The 21,503-nt window shown below is 43.6% G+C and overlaps 2 protein-coding genes across 2 annotated transcripts in view; both read left to right on the top strand.

Moving 5' to 3' along the window:
• VRK3 (VRK serine/threonine kinase 3) overlaps positions 1-21,503 on the top strand; it is a 159,333-nt gene that overhangs the window by 54,269 nt on the left and 83,561 nt on the right. The gene's annotated exons all lie outside the window — the stretch shown is intronic.
• The window catches only part of ABCA3 (ATP binding cassette subfamily A member 3), a 66,715-nt gene that overhangs the window by 30,101 nt on the left and 15,111 nt on the right, over positions 1-21,503 (top strand). The window contains exons 5-19 of the mRNA XM_087973241.1: positions 208-373; positions 2,721-2,995; positions 4,223-4,339; positions 5,122-5,242; positions 6,824-6,997; positions 8,017-8,198; positions 8,943-9,089; positions 10,921-11,050; positions 12,372-12,526; positions 13,531-13,686; positions 14,906-15,116; positions 17,091-17,241; positions 18,165-18,263; positions 18,816-19,008; positions 21,139-21,442. Of these exons, the coding sequence (XP_087829367.1) occupies positions 208-373; positions 2,721-2,995; positions 4,223-4,339; positions 5,122-5,242; positions 6,824-6,997; positions 8,017-8,198; positions 8,943-9,089; positions 10,921-11,050; positions 12,372-12,526; positions 13,531-13,686; positions 14,906-15,116; positions 17,091-17,241; positions 18,165-18,263; positions 18,816-19,008; positions 21,139-21,442 (2,581 nt within the window). The remainder of the gene's footprint in view (positions 1-207; positions 374-2,720; positions 2,996-4,222; positions 4,340-5,121; positions 5,243-6,823; positions 6,998-8,016; positions 8,199-8,942; positions 9,090-10,920; positions 11,051-12,371; positions 12,527-13,530; positions 13,687-14,905; positions 15,117-17,090; positions 17,242-18,164; positions 18,264-18,815; positions 19,009-21,138; positions 21,443-21,503) is intronic.

Here is a 21,503-nt window from a genome sequence, read left to right as displayed (position 1 = left end):
GGGTGGGGTGAGTGGGGCCATCCGGTCGGTTGAAATACCTGTTGGGTGAACCAGATGAACATGTAATATCCGGTTCGCCTGAACCGGTAGAATCCCACCCTGGGCAAGAGGTCGGGTGCAACTACTGTAGTTTTGACTACACCTTGGAGAATGTCACGGACTCTACTTATGTCATTAATGTCAAGTCTGGTTGTGATTTGTCTGCAGGTTAGTTACCGGCTACGTTTCAAATATAGTCCTAGAAACGCTCCTCCGAGTGAGAGGACAGGATTGAATCCCAACTTGGATCGAGACTGGAAAACCCGTTACCTCTTCCCATTGTTCCAGCTGCCAGGACCCAGAGAGGCAAAAAGTGACGATGGAGGCACACCAGGTAATTTTTTTCCCCCAATGGTTATTTTCTGCTGAAAGGTCATTTGATGACCCGGGGCACAGCACAGAGATAACACAAATAGTTGGCAGTTCAAACCGTCCCTTTATTGCACCAAATGTCCCCAAACACTCCCACGCTTCTGGCCAGTCCCCGAGCAAAGTGATGTCAAACCCTTGCACACACCTCAAGCAGCCTCTGGCTGGCAAATAGCCCAGCCCAATGCTGTGTACCCCAAGGCTGCACAGCAATAAATCCAGCAGGGCAAATCAAGGAGTTCACAGGAAGCAAAGGATCCAGGTAATTAGTGCGGAAAGCCAGGAAGAATGCAAGGACTCTTGGGAAGTTCAAACGTCGGCACTCAACACTTCAGGATATCAGTGTTTGTTCCTGACAAATGCCCCTCCCCACAGTGTATCCTTAAGTCTCATTCCCCAGGTCTGCCTTGTGAAGAGGGGTGGGACGCTCCTCTCCTGAGTAGCCTGCTCAGTCTACGCTGTTCTCGCCTTCTCTCCACTCTCTGTGCTCTTGGATCAGGAGGGGGTGGCTCCTTGCTTGAGCTCTGTCTCTCTTGTTTATCCTGCTCCTGTTCCTTCCTGTCTACAAGCTGTCCTAATCCTGAAAGGCCCTGGCCTGACTGGCCCTGCCCTTCCCCATTTTCCTCTGAAGCCAACGAAGCCACCGCTTAATCTCTGTTGGCTCCGGTTCCAGCTCATCTCCCCACCCCACCCCGCTCCGACAGGGGCATGACAGATCACTAGATCTTCAAGAGGACCTGGAAACACATGGAGCTGTCTTCTACTTCTGACTGGTCTTAGGTCTTTCACGTTCTGTGAAACATGAGATATTTTTTAACTGAAGAGTCTAAAATTCATGACCCTTAACAAGTCTCTAGGATCTATGCTGTCTACTGTCCTCACACCAAGGATCATTTTTGTGAAAGACAAAGTTGGCATAAAATATGACAACGTGGCTCAAGTGTTGAACTAGAATGATGGGCATCGAGGTTTGAATTCCACCCATATAGTTTCAGAAAGTGAGTGGATATCTTTTGATGGTCTCTCAACCCAACATCCTTCACCGTGTTGCTGTTTTGAGATAAAATGAAGGTGTACAATGAAGCCACCTTGAATTAAAAATATAAATTTAATGAAGAGAACAAATAAGCCAATAAAGTCTTCAAAAACACTGAATCAATGAAGAGTCCTTCATACCTTGCTAGGCTTCTGATGAATCTGACTCAGGATGATGTCATTTTTTTGGCAGCAGTATGAAAATGCATCCGCATATGCATTTTTCTGGGTTGTGACCTTGACTACTGTAGCTTATAGTTTTGATATTTCAGATGGTTTTCTTTCAAAATATTAACCATGCCTGATCCCACTTAGCTTCCAAATTTAGAGAAGCTTTATCCATACTAAAAAAATAAATCCATATACATTTAATTATCCTTTTAATCTTTTTAATTTCTAACCCCTGTTTCTGTTAGTTAACCATTGGTAAAACAAGCCCTATGTTAGGAAGGATTCTGTTTCTTCCTTTTCTTTTAAGTATTAGTCTATCCATCTCTGCACATTCTAATATTTTTTTTATAACACTTTCATCTGCAGGGATCTCTTAATTTTTCCATTGCTGTGCAAACACAATCAATGCATGCAAAATTAAATATGTATTTCCTTTATTATACTGTTCTGGGAAGATACCCAACAAAAATATTTCTGGTTTAAAATCTATATGTTGCTTGATCGTTTTAGACAGGGGTCCCCAACCACTGGTCCGCGGACCGGGACCGGTCCGTGGAACAAGTCCTACCGGGCCGCTGGTTTGCTGGGCGCCGCCATCTTTTTTTGATGAAAAAGTGCTTCCGGTGAGCTTTTCTGGGTAGAAAGCTCACCGGAAGCACTTTTTCATCAAAAAGATGGCGCTAGCGCTCGGTGAGCTTTTCCGGGTAGAAAGCCATTTCTACCTGGAAAAGCTCACCGAGCGCGCGCCATCTTTTTGATGAAAAAGTGCTTCCGGTGAGGTCACCAGAAGCACTTTTTCATCAAAAAAAGATATGGCGGCGCCCAGCTGATGCCGGTACTGGGCCGCGGCGCCCAGCTGATGCCGGTACCGGGCCGCGGCATAAAAAAGGTTGGGGATCACTGGTTTTAGAGAAAGCAGAGCAGCTTTATCAGAGGGGGCTACCTGTTGAAGTTCTGAATTGAATTGAGCTGATGTGTTGCTCCTAATCAATAGTTGGATTTCTTTTGAAACTTGGCTCCGAGGCTCATGAATTAATTAGGGCATCTGTTGGAACCTTGACAGCCACCTCTTTTTTACATGGCTTCCTTCTTCTTGCTTTGCTTAGGGTACTTCCGTGAAGGTTTCCTTGCAGTGCAACATGCGGTGGATATGGCCATCCTTCAGTACCATGCCAACACATCTACTTCTGATCTTCTGGATGGGGTGAATTCTTCTAGATTCCACTTCTGGATTCAGCGCTTTCCTTATCCCCCTTATGACAATGACCTCTTCCTCATAGCTATTCAGAACCAGCTTCCCTTAGTACTCATGCTGAGCTTCACCTACACCTCCCTCAACATTGTCCGCGCTGTGGTGCATGAGAAGGAGAAGAAGCTGAAGGTAATGGAAGGATCTGCTCCGGGGTTTGGTAGGACAAGCCTAGCTGGTTGGCTACCCCAACCATGGGAGGAAATGTGTTCCTTGACGTGATGCGTTGTTGACTTTAGTTGTAATCAAGTCCATTTGGAATCTAGAACGCCAGCGCCTACCCTGAGAAATGTGGCATTTTTTAAAAAATGAGAAAAGAAAGAGAAAGAAGGAGAGGGAGAATAAGGGAGAAATCATGGTGTGGTTTACAGCTAATGCTAAACTGCGGTTGGTCTGCTTCTGTCTTGGTGTGATGGGCAAACTCATCTATGATGCCTTAAGTGTGATGTCAAAATAAGCATAGTTTAACAAATTGTGCCTCAGAATTTGGTACGAACCAGGCCCTGAGGGTGCTTTGAGAATGGCTTTATTTTAAGGCAGACAAAAATACCCACAAAACCTTAGTTGCTTGTGGTAAGTGTGCAAACAGCTTTGAAAACCTAATGTGCAAATGGCTATATAAAAAATGAGGAAAGCTCAGATGGATAATTAAAATAGGCGAATAGAATTCCCTAATAGAATATAGCACAGAATAGGGTAGGATAGAATATGGAATGGAATAGAATATGGAATGAAAGGAACGGAATAGAACAGATTAGAATATGGAATAGAATGGAATAGGGAATAGAGAATAGGGGATAGGATAGGATAGGATAGGATAGGATAGGATAGGACAGGACAGGGCAGGACAGGACAGGACAGGACAGGACAGGACAGGACAGGACAGAACAACAGAATACTGGAATGAAGAGTAGAGTAGAATAGAATAGAATAGAATTAGAATAGAATAGAATAGAATAGAATAGAATAGAATAGAATAGAATAGAATAGAAATTTTATTGTCACTTTAAACATAACCTAATCAGCATACATTAAAATGAGGTTTTGTTGCATTCAGCTCTCAAGTGATAACCATTTTGCATATATCTACCTACACACACACATATGACGCAGAGAAACCACAGTCTCATCTGAATGTATACATATAAATGGTGAAAGAAAAGAGTTTACGAGACCTAAGGATCAAAGCGGTTCCAGACTCTTAACAGTCCTGCTGTAGATACTCCGAAACCTCCTCTCAAAGGGGAGCAACAGAAACAGACCATGGAGTGGGTGTGTGGAAATACAAATGATAGGCGTTTGCTCCTCCCTGTTGCTTAGCAGGTACGTGTAATTCCATGTGGAATTTTGTGTCCCTAGGAGTACATGCGCATGATGGGACTCAGTAACTGGCTACACTGGAGTGCATGGTTCCTCCTCTTCTTCCTCTTCCTCTTAGTGTCCATCTTCTTTGTGACCATCCTCTTCTGCGTCAAGGTGAGCATCCTCATTTTCTTTTTTTTAATCGGACCCTTTGAAGAAGATATATAATATAAACAAAAACAGGCAGTCCTCGACTTCCAACAGTTCATTTAGTGACCAAGATACAACGCCACTGAAAAAAGTGACTCAGGACCGTTTCTCACACTTAGGCCCGCCGGCAACCTTTTCTCCATGGTCACGTGATCAAAATTCAGTCGCCTGGCAACTGATTCATATTTATGACAGTTTCCGTGTCCACGTGGTGTCAACTAAAAAGATACTCCTTTGGTCTTTTTAGCTGCCAGCCGAAAGGGAGTGGGGGGAAAACAGTGCATTCCTTAAGTGCCTAGATAATCGCCCTGGCAGCCCAAAGTGGTTGGAGCGCAAGAATATTACTGGAGAGCATGATGGATGACTCTTGGCTATGGATGTGTCCCATTGGAGAATACACATCCAGGAGATGGGGGGGGAGACCAGGGTCAAGGGGGAAATGAATGATGTATTTTAGCGTCGGCTGCATCCAGCTAACGCCAACATGGCCACTTCCAATAAATCAACGTTCTTTTTTCTGAAATGCGGCTAGAGACTTATGATTTGAATGGGGGGGTGGATTTGTTGGAGTCCTGACACGTGGGATCCCCTTTTGCGACTTTCTGGCAAGCAGAGTCAATGAAGGAGGCGGATTCACTTAAAATAACCAAGTTATTAAATTAACAACTGCAGTGATTCCCTAGGAAAGGATGAGGCCTGAAAGAGTAGGAGAGCTTATTAACAGGCTTCCATTTTTTTTTTGGCAGGTGAGTGAACAGGGGGCTGTGCTGGCCAACAGCGACCCGACTCTGGTCTTCACTTTCCTGGTGGTGTTTTGCATCTCCACCATCTCCTTCAGCTTCATGGTCAGCACGTTCTTCTCAAAAGGTGAGCAAGAGGGTTTCTACTATGGGCTTCCTGTTTAGGGTTGCCCCGTTGCCACACAATCCCGACTAAGCTGCCACCTTTCCTTATTACGTAAACGTTTTGTCTCTCGATAACTACGTGGATATTTTATTGATGTTACGGAAGGGATTTCCCTCCTTGTGTTGTGTTGTTGTTGTTGTTGTTTTCTTTCCGTGTTAGTCCTGGGAGTCTCTGGTAGGCTTCCATCTGAGCATTAATCATGTTTGACCCACTTTACTTTACCAGCACAGTTGGGATATAGACAGAGGCAATATTCATTCCTGCTTACCTTATCTGAATGTCTAAACAAATTTTACTTGTCTTTCCATAGCCAGAAGAGAATTGTGTTGTAACTTTAAAGAGGGAGGAGAGATAATGAATTTGTTTGCCACTGTTGTAAAGCAAAATGGGAATCCTTTCCTTTCCTTTCCTTTCCTTTCCTTTCCTTTCCTTTCCTTTCCTTCATCCACTCTACTTTCCTTCATCCTTTCCTTTCCTTTCTCCTTTCCTTCTCTTTCCCCTCCTCTCCTTTCCTCTCCTCCTCTCCCCTTCCCTTCTCTTCCTCTTCCTCTTTCCCTTTTTCCTTCCTTCCTTCCTTCCTTCCTTCCTTCCTTCCTTCCTTCCTTCCTTCCTTCCTTTCTCCCTTCCTTCCCTCCTCCCCCTCCTTATCTCTCTTCCCTTCTTCCCTTCCCTACCTGCACTGTCCTTTCTACTTCTTTTATCTTTTTTTTTAAAAAAATTCACTTTTTATAATATTACTTTCATCTTTTATATGAAAATCTTGGAAACCAGAAGTATGTTTGTTGGGCATAATCCCAGAGGGTTATGAAAAGGGAACTGCATATTTAGCTTTACATATACTAACAGCAGCAAGGATTAGCTGTGCAAAATTTTGGAAAAATGAGCATACTCCACCAGATGAGGAGGTAATCAGAAAGATCCTAGAATGTGCTGAGATGGACAGATTAACTTTAAAAATAAAAGAAAAAGAAGAGTCAGAATACTATTTGACATGGAATAAATTTGATGAGTGGCTTAAAGCAAGGGATAGAAGTTAGAGGAAGAAAAACGATGAATGTTCTTATTAAAAACAGGGGGGATATAGAACTACAATTGTTATAAATATTAAAAATATGAATGAGTTAAATAGAATAGGAACATTGTATGGGAATTGTAGTATTACTAGAGCTGTTAGTTTAGGTGTTATTATATTATGAGTATTATTAGTAAACAGACAATATTTTTTACAGTATTAGTTATGTTTCCCTTTTTTTGTAAATAATATATCTGGACAAAATGCTGTATTCAAAAAAATGTTTATGAATAAAATCCCCCCAAAATATATACATTAAAAAAAGAAGAAGGAGAAGAAGAAGAAGCTAGCGGTGCATTGCAAAATTCCCCATCTCTGCTCAGAGTTGTCCCCTCCCTTTATTCCTCCTCCTCCCCTCTGCTCCAGCCATTCTGAGGTTGCCCCTGGTCTATCACAAATGCATTGGCTCTCCAAAGGCCACCAAGCCCCGTTGATTCTTTTTACAGTCAATATCCACTTTGTGTTTGCAGCAAATGTAGCCGCAGCTGCGGGAGGTTTCCTCTATTTTTTCTCCTACATTCCGTACTTTTTTATCTCCCCCCGCTACGACCACATGACCCACAGCCAGAAACTCTCGTCCTGTCTTATCTCCAACGTCGCCATGGCTATGGGGGCACAGCTGATCGGCATGTTTGAAGGGAAAGGTGAGCATTGCTTCCTTCAACATTTCCCCCCCACCCGTAGGTTGGGTGCCAATGTCAGGAATATTATGCATGTATGTATGTATGTATACAAAGTTGTCCAACTTGGTAACGTCAAATCCCAGAATTCCCCATCCAGCATGCTCTAAGTCAGTGTTTCTCAACCTTGGTAACTTTAAGTTGTGTAGATTTCAACTACTAGAATTCCCCAGTCAGCCAGCCAGCCAGTCAGGGATGAATGGATAAATGATAGATGGAAGACTGGATGGATGGATGGAGAAATGGATAGAAACAAAGATAGAAATATGGATGGATGGACAGAAGGACGGATGGATGGATGGATGGATAGATGGATGGATAGATGGATAATAGATGGTTAGATGGTTAGATAGAAAGATAGATAAGGTAACGTATGATAAGATAAGGTGATGAGATGAGACATGTATGTATGTATGTATGTATATGTGTATGTGTATGTGTATGTGTGTGTATATATATATATATATATATATATATATATCTTATCATTATTCGGGTTTTCCTCGCGTAAGATTGGAAGTATCTAGGCAACGTTTTGATGAAGTCTCATTCATCATCTTCAGGCTTGTGTCTTCCGCTCTGTGCTTCACTCTGAGAAGCACAGAGCTGAAGACAGAAGCCTGAAGATGATGAATGAGACTTCATCAAACGTGCCTAGATACTTCCAATCTTACGCGGAGAAAACCCAGAATAACAAAGATCCACATATCAAATATTATGAGAACCTCAGAAAACATATATATATATATATATATATATATATATATATAAATGAAATCCTTCTAGCATGCTATTTATTTGTTTTAAAAGTTTGCACTTCCAAATTTATATACTTTAAAAAAAATAATTTACATGGTTTTAAATTTTTAACTGCTTTTCTACTATTTATGGTCTATGAACTTCTCAGAGTCGGCTTATGGTGGAGATGGATGGCGTATAAGTTTAATTAATGAAATAAATAAAGAAAAGCTTGTATTTTCCAGGCACGGGGATACAGTGGGGAAACCTGATGAGAGCTGTCAGTGTTGATGATAACTTCACAATGGCTCATGTGCTGGGTATGCTTCTCCTGGATTCTGCAATCTATGGCTTTGTTGCTTGGTACATGGAGAACGTGTTTCCGGGAGAATATGGCATTCCACAACCCTGGTATTTCTTTGTCATGGTAAGCATTGGGCCTCTCTCTCTCTCTCTCTTCATCTGCCCATCTATCTGTCTCTATCTCTATTTCTCTATCATCTATCTCTCTATCTAATATCTATCTACCTATCTACCCATCCATCCATCCATCATCTGTCTGTTGAATTTTCATAGCCACCTATCTGACAAGAAGTGAGTTTTTCCCTTCTCCTATATATGTTTGGGTTAATTATTTTAGCAGAGAGAACAAACCTACATTCCAAGCTGTGTGTTGGAAAAGGTACTTACAATTTTAGCCGCCACTTTGTCAACATTGATATCTTGCGAAAATTTAAGCTGCCTAGGTTTTATCCGTATACAATAAGAGACTGTGTAATTCACCATATAACATAAATAAAAATTAAGAGACTGTAAACCAGGTTGAAGACAAATCTTCCTATAGAAAAAACTATCTATGCCGTGGTCACTAAAGGTCAACACTAGCTTAATGGCAGACAATCAATCAATAGACTATTAAGATTAAAAATGTATTTTGCAATAATGTACAGTATTGGGGATTTGTGCACATCAATGTTTGAAAAGCATCTTTTTGGCTTTCTGCTTGGAAAAGTGGATTTCACAGCCTTCAGAAATAGTTTTGCTGTCATTCACGAGGGACATTTCCTCCAGAGAGGAAGAAAACTTGTATACTTTCAAAAAGAACCTTCTGATATTCTTTCCTGGGTCACTTTTTTTGGAAAGGAATGATGGATTCTCTTTGTTTCTTTAGCCTTCTTACTGGTGTGGGAGCCCCCAGACTGTTCTGGGAAAAGAGAAGGAAGAGGAGGAAGACCCAGAGAAAGCCTTGAAGAGTCAGTTCATAGAGGAGGAGCCTTCGGACTTGGTGTCAGGCATCAAAATCAAACACCTTTTCAAGGTGAGCTTCTTCTGCTGGTTGCTCCCCTCCTAAGTTCCAAACCCGGTTGTGTTTGTGGTGATGCTGGTTGTTGGGGAAGGTTTCTAATGGACAGAGGTGTGGCTTTCAGAGCACTTCCTAAGAAAAATAAACATGCACTTGTTCGAGCAAGATCAAACTTTGTAAAATCGTGTGAGATTTCCAGAAAAGGTAACAAAAGTGGCCTATTGGCCGTGAGAACTACAGATCTCCCATAAAACTGGATGAGGATATGCAAAGCTCTGGAGTTCCTTCAGAAAGAGATTCTTCTTCTTGCTTCTCTGCGAGACTCTGCTGATATAGATAGTGTCAACTCGTAAAGCATTCCTAAGCTTGTTTTCGAGTTGCCATAAGCACTAGGGGGAAAATCCTGAAGGAGCAGTACAGAAGTTAAAACCAGAAGTACATTCCACACTTACCTTACAAAGATTGTAGCTAGGCTACCGGATCTTCTGCCCAGGAAAATCTTTCATTGGATATTTGATGGATGATGAAGGTGCTTCGTTGGAGAATCTGATTTATGACACACTGAGGGGGAAGGGGGGAAACGGTCACAGGTGACCATAAATCATGTGTGTCAGAGTTGGCTTCATACTGGTCAATGCTGACATGTTGCTCCTAATAAATATTTTGGATTCTTTTGAAGCTTGGCTCGAAGCTCATGATAGGGATATCGCCGGAACCCTGACAGGTAGTAGCTGGAAGAGATTCCTGCATACATGTTACGGGTGCATCAAATGGGGAGGCACATGGAAAGATGTATGTCACATGAGGTGCCTCTCAAGGTTTGCTCTGTATTCCTGACCCCCTTCTAAGCAGTGATGATGTTACCTAGTTGGGTAATCAAATGTCTTCAAGAAAATAATCACACTCGGAGAACGCTAAAGACCCCTCGCTTCAACCCTGAGTTACAAATAGTCTCTTCTATCAGCACTTATATATAAACAGAACAAACTCCACTCCCTTCTAGCTCTGATGATGTTTCCTAGTTGGGTAGTGAAACGCCTGCAAGAAAACAACCAAGTTCAAAGAGCAACAAGGACCCCACAATCCTCCCCCCTTCTCCTCCTCTACCACCACCACCACCAGTCTGCAAATGCCAGTCCCTTCCAGCACTGATGATGTTGCCTAGTTGGGTAATGAAATGTCCACGAGAAAACAACCAAGTTCAAAGAGCAACAAGGACCCCACAATCCTCCCCCCTTCTCCTCCTCTACCACCACCACCACCAGTCTGCAAATGCCAGTCCCTTCCAGCACTGATGATGTTGCCTAGTTGGGTAATGAAATGTCCACGAGAAAACAACCGAGTTCAGAGAGCACCAAGGACTGCATAGTCCTGCTCCTCGTCTCCTTCCCCGTCACTTCTTCCTCCTCCTCCTCCACTTCACAAACTCCACTCCCTTCTCGCTCTGATGATGTTCTCTAGTTGGGTAGTGAAATGTCTGCAAGAAAACAACCAAGCTCAGGGGACCCCTCACTTCAACCCTGAGCTACAAATAGTCTCTTCTATTGACACGTGTATATATAAACAGAGGAAATTCCACTTCCCTCTAGTACTGATGATGTTGCCTAGCTGGGTAGTGAAACGTCTGCAAGAAAGCCGCCAAGCCCAGGGAGCACCAAGGACCTCACATTTCAACCCTGAGCTACAAATATTCTCTTTAATAGGTTCAATAAGTTTTTTTTTTGTGACCCTTCAGTCATTTGATTCTATGTACAGTATAACTTGAATACTCCAGGGCATTTTTGCTGAATCTGCTTTAGGAAAAGGACCTTTTATCTTTATCCTTTTTTTCCTTGCTTGTCTGCAGGTGTTCAAAGTGGGAAACAAAACCAGAGAAGCTGTGAAGGACCTGACTCTTAATATGTACGAAGGACAAATCACTGTCCTGCTTGGACACAACGGGGCTGGGAAAACCACCACTTTGTCCATGCTGACAGGTGAAGCTTGGACCTAGCTTGGATCTGGAATTCAGACCCTATCATCATCATCATCATCACATCTAGAGGTCACGTATGAACAAAAGAAAGCACCATCTTTTAAATGGAGCTCTATGAAAGCCTTAGCTTTAATGGAGAGTAGGAAGCAGAGTTGGACCTACCATTGAGCAGCAAGCATGAAAAGGCAGCAACTTCATAGAATAGAATAGAATAGAATAGAATAGAATAGAATAGAATAGAATAGAATAGAATAGAATAGAATAGAATAGAATGGAATGGAATGGAATGGAATATGGAATATGGAATATGGAATGGAATGGAATGGAATATGGAATATGGAATATGGAATATGGAATATGGAATATGGAATGGAATGGAATGGAATATGGAATGGAATATGGAATGGAATGGAATGGAATATGGAATATGGAATATGGAATATGGAATGGAATGGAATATGGAATGGAATGGAATATGGAATGGAATATGGAATATGGAATATGGAATGGAATGGAATGGAATGGAATATGGAATGGAATGGAATATGGAATGGAATGGAATGGAATGGAATGGAATGGAATGGAATGGAATGGAATAGAATAGAATAGAATAGAATAGAATAGAATAGAATAGAATAGAATAGAATTCTTTATTGGCCAAGTGTGATTGGACACACAAGGAATTTGTCTTGGTGCAAATGCTCTCAGTGTACATTAAAGAAAAGATACATTCGTCAAGAGTCAAGAATCATCAGGTACAACACTTAATGATAGTCATAGGTACAATAAGCAACCAAATCATACTAGGAAACAGTCAATATAAATCGTAAGGATACAAGCGAGAGGTTGGATGTTAATTTAGTTAACTTTAAAGTTGATTTATATGGGATTTAACAATTGCAGCTAATTTCTTCCCATTCATTCTAACGTCCCTTAAGTGGTGTGATGGCCTAGAGGTGGGGCTCTCGCCTCACAGTCAGGAAGCTGTGAGTCCGATCCTAGGTAAAGGCAGATATTTCACTCTCTCTGGGCACACTGAGAATATATCTCAACTGAGAATATAAATCCACATTGGCAACAGGAAGGGCATCCAGCCAGTAAATACCCAGCTCCATTCAGTGGCCCGGACTCCACCCTGGCAGGGATTATGGGGTCGTTAAAAGATGATGATGATGATGATTCTAATGTCTCTTAAATCTCCTTCTTCTTCTATTGACTTATTTATAAATAATTCAGACTTTTACGACTGCCCATTGTTACGTTGCCCGGAGTTATATTTGGCCCTAAGCTGTGTCCCCTTTTTCTCCTTGGCTGTTTCTTAGGACTGTATCCCCCTACAAGTGGACAGGCGTACATCAATGGCTACGAAATCTCCAAAGACATGGTTCTCATCCGGAAGAGCCTGGGTCTTTGTCCTCAGCACGATGTCCTCTTTGACCACATGACGGTGGAAGAGCACCTGTACTTCTACTCTGGGGTAAAACTTTGGTCAATGTTTACTTGGACTTAATGTTTAATTGGGCTTAGTTTTGGGGGAGGAAAATAAGGGGGAAAAATTCTAGCTCTGCCTACCAGCATCCATGGGTCATCTGGCTAACGTCCTGTCAGTGTGTGAGAGAGCTGAGGGCTGTTTGAAAACCGAAAGAGTATTTGCTGTGTGAGCAAGAAGGAGACAACAAGGAGCCTGGGCGTGGCTTAGCTCAACTGTTCTGTACTAAAGCTGCTTGGTGCTGTGAAACTGAAACTAAAACTCCTCTGCTTGTGTTTTGCATTTGGAATAGATTTCTTTTCAGGTGGGGAGGGGAAATAGAACTCCTTAGCATCAGAGCATGTTAATAATAATAGTATACGAAATACTAATGCTCTGATGGTCATTTCAAAAATGCCAAATTTCAAGTTTGTAGGCTTTACAGTTTTGGAGATTTTGTGATGATGCATGAGTGGCATTTTGCTTTTATATATATAGATGTATACAGTTTCCCAAAGCATAAACCGTAGTCACCGGCAACCAAAGGATGACCAAAGGCCCTTTGGAATAAATGAAAGGGAAGGAGGGGCTTTCCAAATATAAGGACACTTTAGAAGAAGCCATAGTGGGAAAATAAGTTTGCAGCAGTCATTAAGGGAATTTTGTGATCGAAAAGTGAGCTCATTAAAACCGGAAGTCAGTGCTGGTTTGGGGCAAAAACATTGTAAGAAAAACAGTCACGTGACCACAGGACACTGGGAACGGTCGTAAACGCAGGTCGTTGATGAGTCACATGACTGCAACGGGGAGGAGGATTGTTGGGTTCCAGATTCAGATCATAACTCCCATTTTCCTGGTCCACTGTAACTTGGAACCTAGCGCTTGTAAAACGAGGACTCCCTGGATGCAAGACAGGGCTAGATGACCTCCAAGGTCCCTTCCAACTCATCTGTTAATCCCTAAGGCCAGGTTGAGACCTCACACCCTTTTTTTTTCTTTCTCTTCCATCTCAGCTGAAAGGTTTTCCTGCTGAAAAACGCCTGGGGGAGATCGCCCATATCCTGCACATCCTCAACTTACAAGAGAAACGTGGCACTTTGTCAAAGGCCCTTTCCGGGGGCATGAAACGCAAGCTCTCCATTGCCATTGCTCTCATCGGGGACTCCAAGGTGCGGCTCAGCCAAGTCCCTCCCTCTCACCCTGGTTCACCTGTGCAGGTGGTTCTGAGAGAGTCTGGTGGACTTGGTGCCTTGCAGGTTGGATGGGGACCACCCAACAGCAGAGGATGGAGTGGAGAGGTTGGGTGTCTCCACCATCTCGCACTGTAGCTCTTGTTTTCCCATCAAGGTCCTTCTTTGTTTAAAATGTGAATGAAGGGTCACATTTTACGGTACCTACACCCTGCCATTTGGGACAGTTGAAAGGAGGGTGTATGTGGACCTCCCAACATATTACAACAATCCTGGGCACCAGACTAAGAGTGAATCATTACAGTGAGTTGGGCTCTTTGATTGAACGAGCGAGTTGAACCTAAATCTTTCTTTCTTTCTTTCTTTCTTTCTTTCTTTCTTTCTTTCTTTCTTTCTTTCTTTCTTTCTTCCTTCCTTCCTTCCTTCCTTCCTTCCTTCCTTCCTTCTTTCCTCCTTTCTTTCCTCCTCCTTTCCTCCTTCCTCCTTCCCTTCCTCCTTTCTTTCCTTTTTCCTCCTTCCTCCTTCCCTTCCTCCTTCCCTTTCTCCTTTCTTTCCTCCTTCTTTCCTTCCCTTCCTCCTTTCTTTCCTTCTTCCTCCTTTCCCCCTTCCTCCTTCCCTTCCTCCTTTCTTTCCTCCTTCCCTCTTCCCTTCCTCCTTCCCTTCCTCCTTTCCCTCTTCCCTTCCTCCTTCCCTTCCTCCTTCCCCCTTCTTTCCTCCTTCCCTTCTTTCTTTCCTTCCTTCCTTCTTCCTTCCTTCCTTTCTTTCCGTCCTCCTTTCTTTCATAATAAAACTTTTATCTTCTCATTTTCAAACCATAGTATCTACCACATGGCCAAATTGAAAACAAAAGTGGGTCTTTTTAGTTCTCCTTTTAATGTTCGCATTCACATTCTTGATACAATGCATATGGTGGGGTTCTTCCAATAAGCTGACCTTCAACAGCCCAGGATGATAGAGAGGGATGGCGAGAGGGGCTTTTCTCCCCTAGAAGGGGAATAATGGCTAAATCAAACTACTTCAGATTGCGTCCACTCCTCCCTCTTCCTTCTGACTGTGCCGTTACCTCCACCACCTCTTTCCATTAGGCTTCCCCAGTCCTCCATTCAAGACCTGAGAGGCTGGGTTCCAGCCACATTGGGCCCACCAGATTGCAACCAATTCTCAACCCAACCCCAACCTCCCTCTCTCTTCTCTGCAGGTGGTGATGCTGGATGAACCTACCTCAGGCATGGACCCCGTTTCACGACGGGCCACGTGGGAGCTCCTGCAGCAGCAGCGGAGAACTCGCACCATCTTGCTCACCACCCATTTCATGGATGAGGCAGACCTGTTGGGCGACCGCATCGCCATTATGGCCAAGGGGGAGCTCCAGTGTTGTGGATCTTCCCTCTTTCTCAAGCATAAATATGGTGAGGAGATTAGACTTAGAATGATGTTATTGTCGCTTTGAATGCACACCAATCGGCGTCCGTTGAAATGAGATTTCGTTGCTTACAGCTCTCAAAGGGACACCGCCTCCAATATACACTATATAAACATGACAAAATAAATAAATACAAAATTATGTATATACCCACATATATTATATGAATACTAGCTCTATATCCGTGCTTCGCTATGAAACTATGTGGTCTGGCTTAGTTTTTGGGGAGGAAAATAAGGGGAAAAATTTTCTGCCTCTGCCTACTAGCATCCATCGGTATTCATCTGACTGTGTGTTGAAGAGTGTTGAAGGCTGTTTGGAAATTGAAACAGTATTTGCTGTGTGAGCAAGAAGGAAACAGCAAGGAGCCTGGGCGTGGCTTAGCTCAACTGTTCTGTACTAAAGCTGCTTGGTGCTCTGAAACTGAAACTCCTCTGCTTGTGTTGTGCATTTGGAACAGATTTCTTTTCAGGTGGGGAGGGGGAGTAGAACTCCTTAGCATCAGAGCATGTTAATAATAATAATAATAATAATATAGGAAATCCTAATGCTCTGATGGTCATTTCAAAAGATCCTTTCTTGGTGAGCACCTAGAAGCCAAGAGGAACATTCGTGCCACATTTCAAGTTCATAAGATTTTGTGATGATGGATGAGTGGTATTTCGCTTTTATATATATAGATGATTGTGATTACTCTAGATCTTGGCTTGAGGAGAAGAGAACAGGACCTCCTCATCTTAACTTAATTCTTACTTTCTTATTGATTACATTTTTGCAGAGCCCTTGGTGCTCTCTGAATTTGTTTGTTTCTAGAGGGGAAAAAAACACAAACCCAAGCTCAGAGACCACCAAGGACTCCACAATTCAACCCCTAGCTACAAATATTATCTTCTATTGATTGCATTTCTTTGCTGTGTTTCATCTGAGAAGTTCAAGGTGGAGCCTCCAGGCTTATCTACCTCTGTGATTGAAGACTATTGACAGGCCCAGAGTTCGCCCCTGGTCAAATTGAATCTTGAATTTGGGATTTTACGGATTAGGGTTAAGATTAGGACAGCTACCATCCCCATTCAAAGTGTAAATGTCAGCATTCCAGAAAAACCCAACCCCAAGACAGGCATTTTCTCAAAGTTTCCTTTTATTAGAGTAGTTATACTGGCACATCTGGGAAAACCCGAATCTGAAAGTTCCAGGTTTTCCTCCAATAAAAAAATAATAAAAATCACCATCTGTCCTAACTTGAGACATCCCCTCTACTACTCCTCATCCAGGTGCAGGAATAACATGACCTTGGCTTTAAAGAAGAATGCTATTATGTCTAACCACCTAAGCGCCATGAAATCCCTCCTCCCACCTTCCAACACTCAAGAATGTGGCAGCATGGAAGCTGGTGGTGCTAATATGGCTTCCAAAGCGGACAGAAAGTTTGCAATAGTGGCAAATATTTGTAGCTCAGGTGTAGGATGAAGGTGAAGGTTTGTTCTCCAAGCTGGTGGGTTGGTTTCCAAATGTTTCATGACCAGGATAAGAAACATCTCGAGTGGAATTTAGGAGATGTCAGTGTTCTTTTGTTTATAAGGGCTTCTGGTGTGGTTGTATCGAGTGATGGGTCAGGTGTGAGTCATCAGTGAGAGTGTTGTGACGTGTCTTGTGATCGAGAGGTTACATCAGGTCAGGGTCATATAAGTTCTCCTTGAGCATAATTGGTAATTTTAAGGAAATGTCCATATTCTTAACAACAGCGTGGAAGCGTTTTCCCATTGCTTTCTTCCAGAGAGTTTTTTTTTTTTTTTACTTCTGAGTCAATTCCTCAACTCTACATCCAATCCTGATGGATTTTTTCAAGTCCAACCATGGTTGGCTGAGTGGAGCCATCTCTTTTGCTCTGAAGGACATGAAAGTTAGGGATGATGATGATCCCAAGAAAGCATCATCAGGCAATATCCTTCTTCCTTTTCAGGTGCTGGGTACCACATGGTGATGGTGAAAGAGCCCTATTGCAACCTCGGAGAGATCTCCCGCCTCATCTATCATTATGTCCCCAATGCTTCTCTGGAGAGCAACGTGGGGGCAGAATTGTCCTTCATTCTACCTAAGGAGAGCACACACAAGTAATCTCACCCTTAATAACTACGGGGGATGCCCGGGTGGGGGTCCAAGTTTGCCAAAGGCTCAAAGGCTCAATGGAAGTGATGGGAGTTGGATTCAATTCACCTGGAGAACATGGGCTTGAAGGATGCTACCTTGGTTGTACCACCAACTTATCCCTTCAGTTTTGCTTGCATAATGGGCCTTAACCATCTGTTGAACTCCAGTGCACTTCACCATGTCATAACCAAGGCCAAATTTGATCATGGTTACCTCGGTCAAGGGCTCGTTTGATTGAACCCAATTTCTGCACTCATCATCTGCCCTGAAGAGCTGCGTGGGGTGGGTTTGAGGACCACGTCAGCCTTAAATGGAATTTGGTCGTATGGGTTGTCGTATGTTGTGTGAACACACACAGCCAGAACTGAGTTTCCTAAGCTTTTGAACCTGATAGGCAGGGTTGAACAGAATAACAGGATAACAACGCTGGGAGGGTCCTTGGAGGTCTTCTAGTCCAACCTCCTGCTAGAAGACCAGATTATAGGTGCTCTCAGAATAGCTTAAAAGAATCTCAAACCATCTGTTTTACCAGGCAGACGCACACACACACACACACCCTTTAGCATTTCCAAATTTCTTAATTTTTATCTTTTTTGACAGACAGGGCCAATTCCAAACAAAATTGTCACTTGCTCTCCTTTTATTTTCTATGAGACCATTAGGCCTCTGTTATGGATAAAGATGACGGTAAAGGCTATGGTTTACTTCACAGCATATCTTCTCCTATATTGATTAAAATGCTATAATTACTAAGAGCCTCTTTTAAAATGAAGATCGTTACGGCTGACCTGAAGGGAGTTATCCATGGGCTTCTGAAAATCAACCTGGGTGTTGCTGTGAATGTGGTGACTGAATTCAAATCTTCTCCCTTACTTTTTCCTTCCAGATTTGAGGCTTTGTTCACAGAGCTGGAGTTACGCCGGGAAGAACTGGGCATTGCCAGTTATGGAGCTTCCGTTACTACAATGGAAGAGGTCTTCCTTAGGTAACTCTTTGATGAGCTTGCCAAGCGAGGTTGAAAGGTGGGCTTGGAAGATGAATTTGGCATGGGGTTGAAAGATGGGTTGAAAGGTGAACTTGGAAGGTGAGCTTGGGAGGTGGGTTTGGAAGGTCAACTTGGAAGGTGGGTTTGGAAGGTCAGCTTGGAAGGTGGGTTTGGAAGGTCAGCTTGGAAGGTGAGCTTGAAAGGTGGGCTTGGAAGGCGAGCTTGGAAGGTGGATTTGGAAGGTGAGCTTGAAAGGTGGGCTTGGAAGGTCAGCTTGGAGGATGAATTTGGCAGATGAGCTTGAAAGATGGGTTGAAAGGTGAACTTGAAAGGTGAGCTTGGAAGGTGGGTTTGGAAGGTGAGCTTGGAAGATAAATTTGGCAGATGAGCTTGAAAGGTGGGTTGAAAGGTGAACTTGGAAGGTGAGCTTGGAAGATGAGCTTGGAAGATGGGTTGGCCTTCTCAAGAGATCACATCCCATGAGGCTTCTTATGAGAGTAAAATGGGGGGAGTGGGAGAAAGTAAAATTCTGAATTTTGATCTTTCTTGAAGAGTTGGCAAGCTTGTGGATTCCAGCATGGACATCCAAGCCACCCAGCTGCCAGCTTTGCAGTACCAGCACGAACGGCGATCCAATGACTGGGCCACGGATGACTCCAGCAGCATGAGTGGCATGACGAACATGACCGATGACAGTGGGGCGCTCATCACCGAAGATTGCTCTAACATTAAGCTGAACACAGGGGTGAGTCCCTCATACTTGTTTCCATTTGGTGGTTGGGTTCTTTTTTGGTGGAGAGAATAACAAAGGGAACACAGATAGTTCTCAACATACCACTACAATTGGGAGCAGAATTTCTGTGGCTAAACAAAGCAGTTGTTAAATGGGCCGCACCCAATTTAATGTCCTTTTGTTAAGTCAAACTGCAGTTGTTAACTAATCCAACTTTCCCCACTGGCTTTGATTGTGGGAAGCTATCTGGGGTCACAAACGGTGATCACACAACCCTGGGATCCTGCAACTATTTGGAAATACATGCTGGTTGCCAAACACTTGAATTTTGATCATGCAACCATAGGGTTGCTGCAATGGTTGTAAGGGCAAGGACCAGTTGCAAATCACCTTTTTCAGTTCCGTTGTAAGTTCGAACAGTCGTTAAAGAATGGTTAGAAGTCAAGGACTCCCTGTGTTTTCGTCATGGTCCAGATTTTGAGGGGCGAATCCAGAGAACGGTTCAGTATTTGAAACAATCAGAAACTGGCGGCAGTAGAACTCATGATTTAAAATAAGGGGGGTTGCCTTTAAGCTATGCAGGGAGCCTACACATTTTGGTACCCTCTGGAGCCCCGAGCTTGAAATCTGCAGAAATTTGGCAGCCTAAATTGCAGGAAGTCCTTGATTTATGATCGAAATGGATCCCAGAATTCCTATTACTAACCAAGACAGTTGTGGAGTGAATTTTGCCCCGTTTTACAAACCTTTCTTGCCCCAGTTGTTAAATGAATCACTGCAGTTAGTCACCCGTTGTAAAGTGAATTGGCCTTCCCCATTAATTTTGCTTGTCAGAAGGCTACAAAAAGGTTATCACGTGACTCCAGGACACTGCAACCATCATAAATATGAGCTGGTTGCTCCAAAGACTCTGAATTTTAATCACGTGACCGTGGGGAACGGTCGTAAGTGTGAAAAATGATGTTTTTTTCAATGCCGTTGTAACTTCGGTCATTAAAGGAAAGGCTGTAAGTCAAGGACTACCTGCATTTGTGGCGGAGCAAAAGAAATAAGGGCATGAATTCATTTCCTAATTTTATATCAAATTCTTGTAGCCGCACTTTGGAGTCTACTATGACTCCAAGAACATTTTTCTAGGTAATTCTAAACATCTGGAATAAAGGCAGGGGTGGTCTTCAAAAATTTTAGCAAAGGCAGGGGTGGGATTCTACCAGTTCGCACCTATTTGCTAGAACCGAGTTGTTAACATTCGAAGCAGTTGGGAGAACCGGTTGTTAGAAGAAATTACTGGCCTAATCCTGTAAGGAAGGTAGGAAGGAAACATTCTGGTGTTGCTTACAGAAACTGCCTCTCCGTTAACCCTTATTACATTCTTGGCAGGACTAGACTTCCTGTCTCAGGAACTTCTCTGGAGTTTTTTTTCCCTCCTTTGCTGGTACTTTGCTTGTGTGGAGGGACCATTCAAAGTTACAATGGCACTGAAAAAAGTGACTTATGACCATTTTTCACACTTACGACTGTTGCAGCATCCCCACAGTCATGAGAGGCCAGGCGAGGAGATGCGTGCCTCGATGTATTGAGTGACAAGCGTCACATGACCACCAAGCCACACCCACCATCTAAGCCATGCCCAGAGAACCAGTTGTTAAAAAATTTGAATCCCACCCCTGAGCAAAGGGTTCTCTGCCTGGATGCTGGGTGGGCGTGGCCATGGTGGGCGTGGCCTAGTCAGCCTCCTGCAACATGGCGGGAGGGTGTTTTTGTCTCCCCGGACTCCGGAGGCTTTTCTCGAGCCTCCAGAAGGGCAAAAATGACCTCCCCGGACTCCGGAGGCTCTCTGGAAGCCAGAAACGGGCCAGTTTCCAGCCTTCACAAGCTTCCTAGAGGCCTGTTTTTCACCTTCCCCAAGCCTCCGTGCACGCCCTGCACTTACCTGCATCCAAAACAGGCCACGTGGGGACTCCTGGGAGGGGAGGGGAGGGGTGAGTGGGTCCAGAACTTGGGGGTTCTCCAAACTACACAGAATCTTAGCTAGGGACACTCCTGAACCGCTGCGAACTCCCAGCAGCCCAGCCCTGAGTAAAGGGGTTTGCAGAAAACTCACTCCCCTGTGTAAATCTTATCCTTTCTGCTCTCCTGTAGTTCTACCTCTGCTGCCAGCAGTTCTACGCCATGTTCATGAAGAGAGCGGTGTACAGCTGGCGCAACTGGAAGATGGTAGCAGCCCAGTTTTTGGTGCCTCTTATTTTCACTGCTTTTGCCTTGATCTCCGCCAAGACCTTCCCGGGACCGCAAGACTCTCCGTTGTTGAAGCTGACTTTAAATCCGTACGGGCAAACCACGGTGCCTTTCTCCGTCTCCCAAGGCTCCAGGCTGGGCGAGAGGCTGGCAGCGCAGTACAGGGATGCGGTTGGTGCTCAGCGCCAGGAGCCGTTGGAGGTGGTAGGTCAGTGACAATCCGAAGCTTTCCTTCTAGAGCAGAACTCAAGACACACAGGGGGCGGGGG

Source organism: Notechis scutatus, chromosome 12 (assembly GCF_049901735.1).
Source record: "Notechis scutatus isolate UNSWTSFEM ecotype Mainland chromosome 12, rNotScu1.2, whole genome shotgun sequence".
Classification (NCBI taxonomy): Eukaryota; Metazoa; Chordata; class Lepidosauria; order Squamata; family Elapidae; genus Notechis; species Notechis scutatus.
Note: the sequence above shows the minus strand (reverse complement) of the source record. Positions and strands in the feature narration are given on the sequence as shown.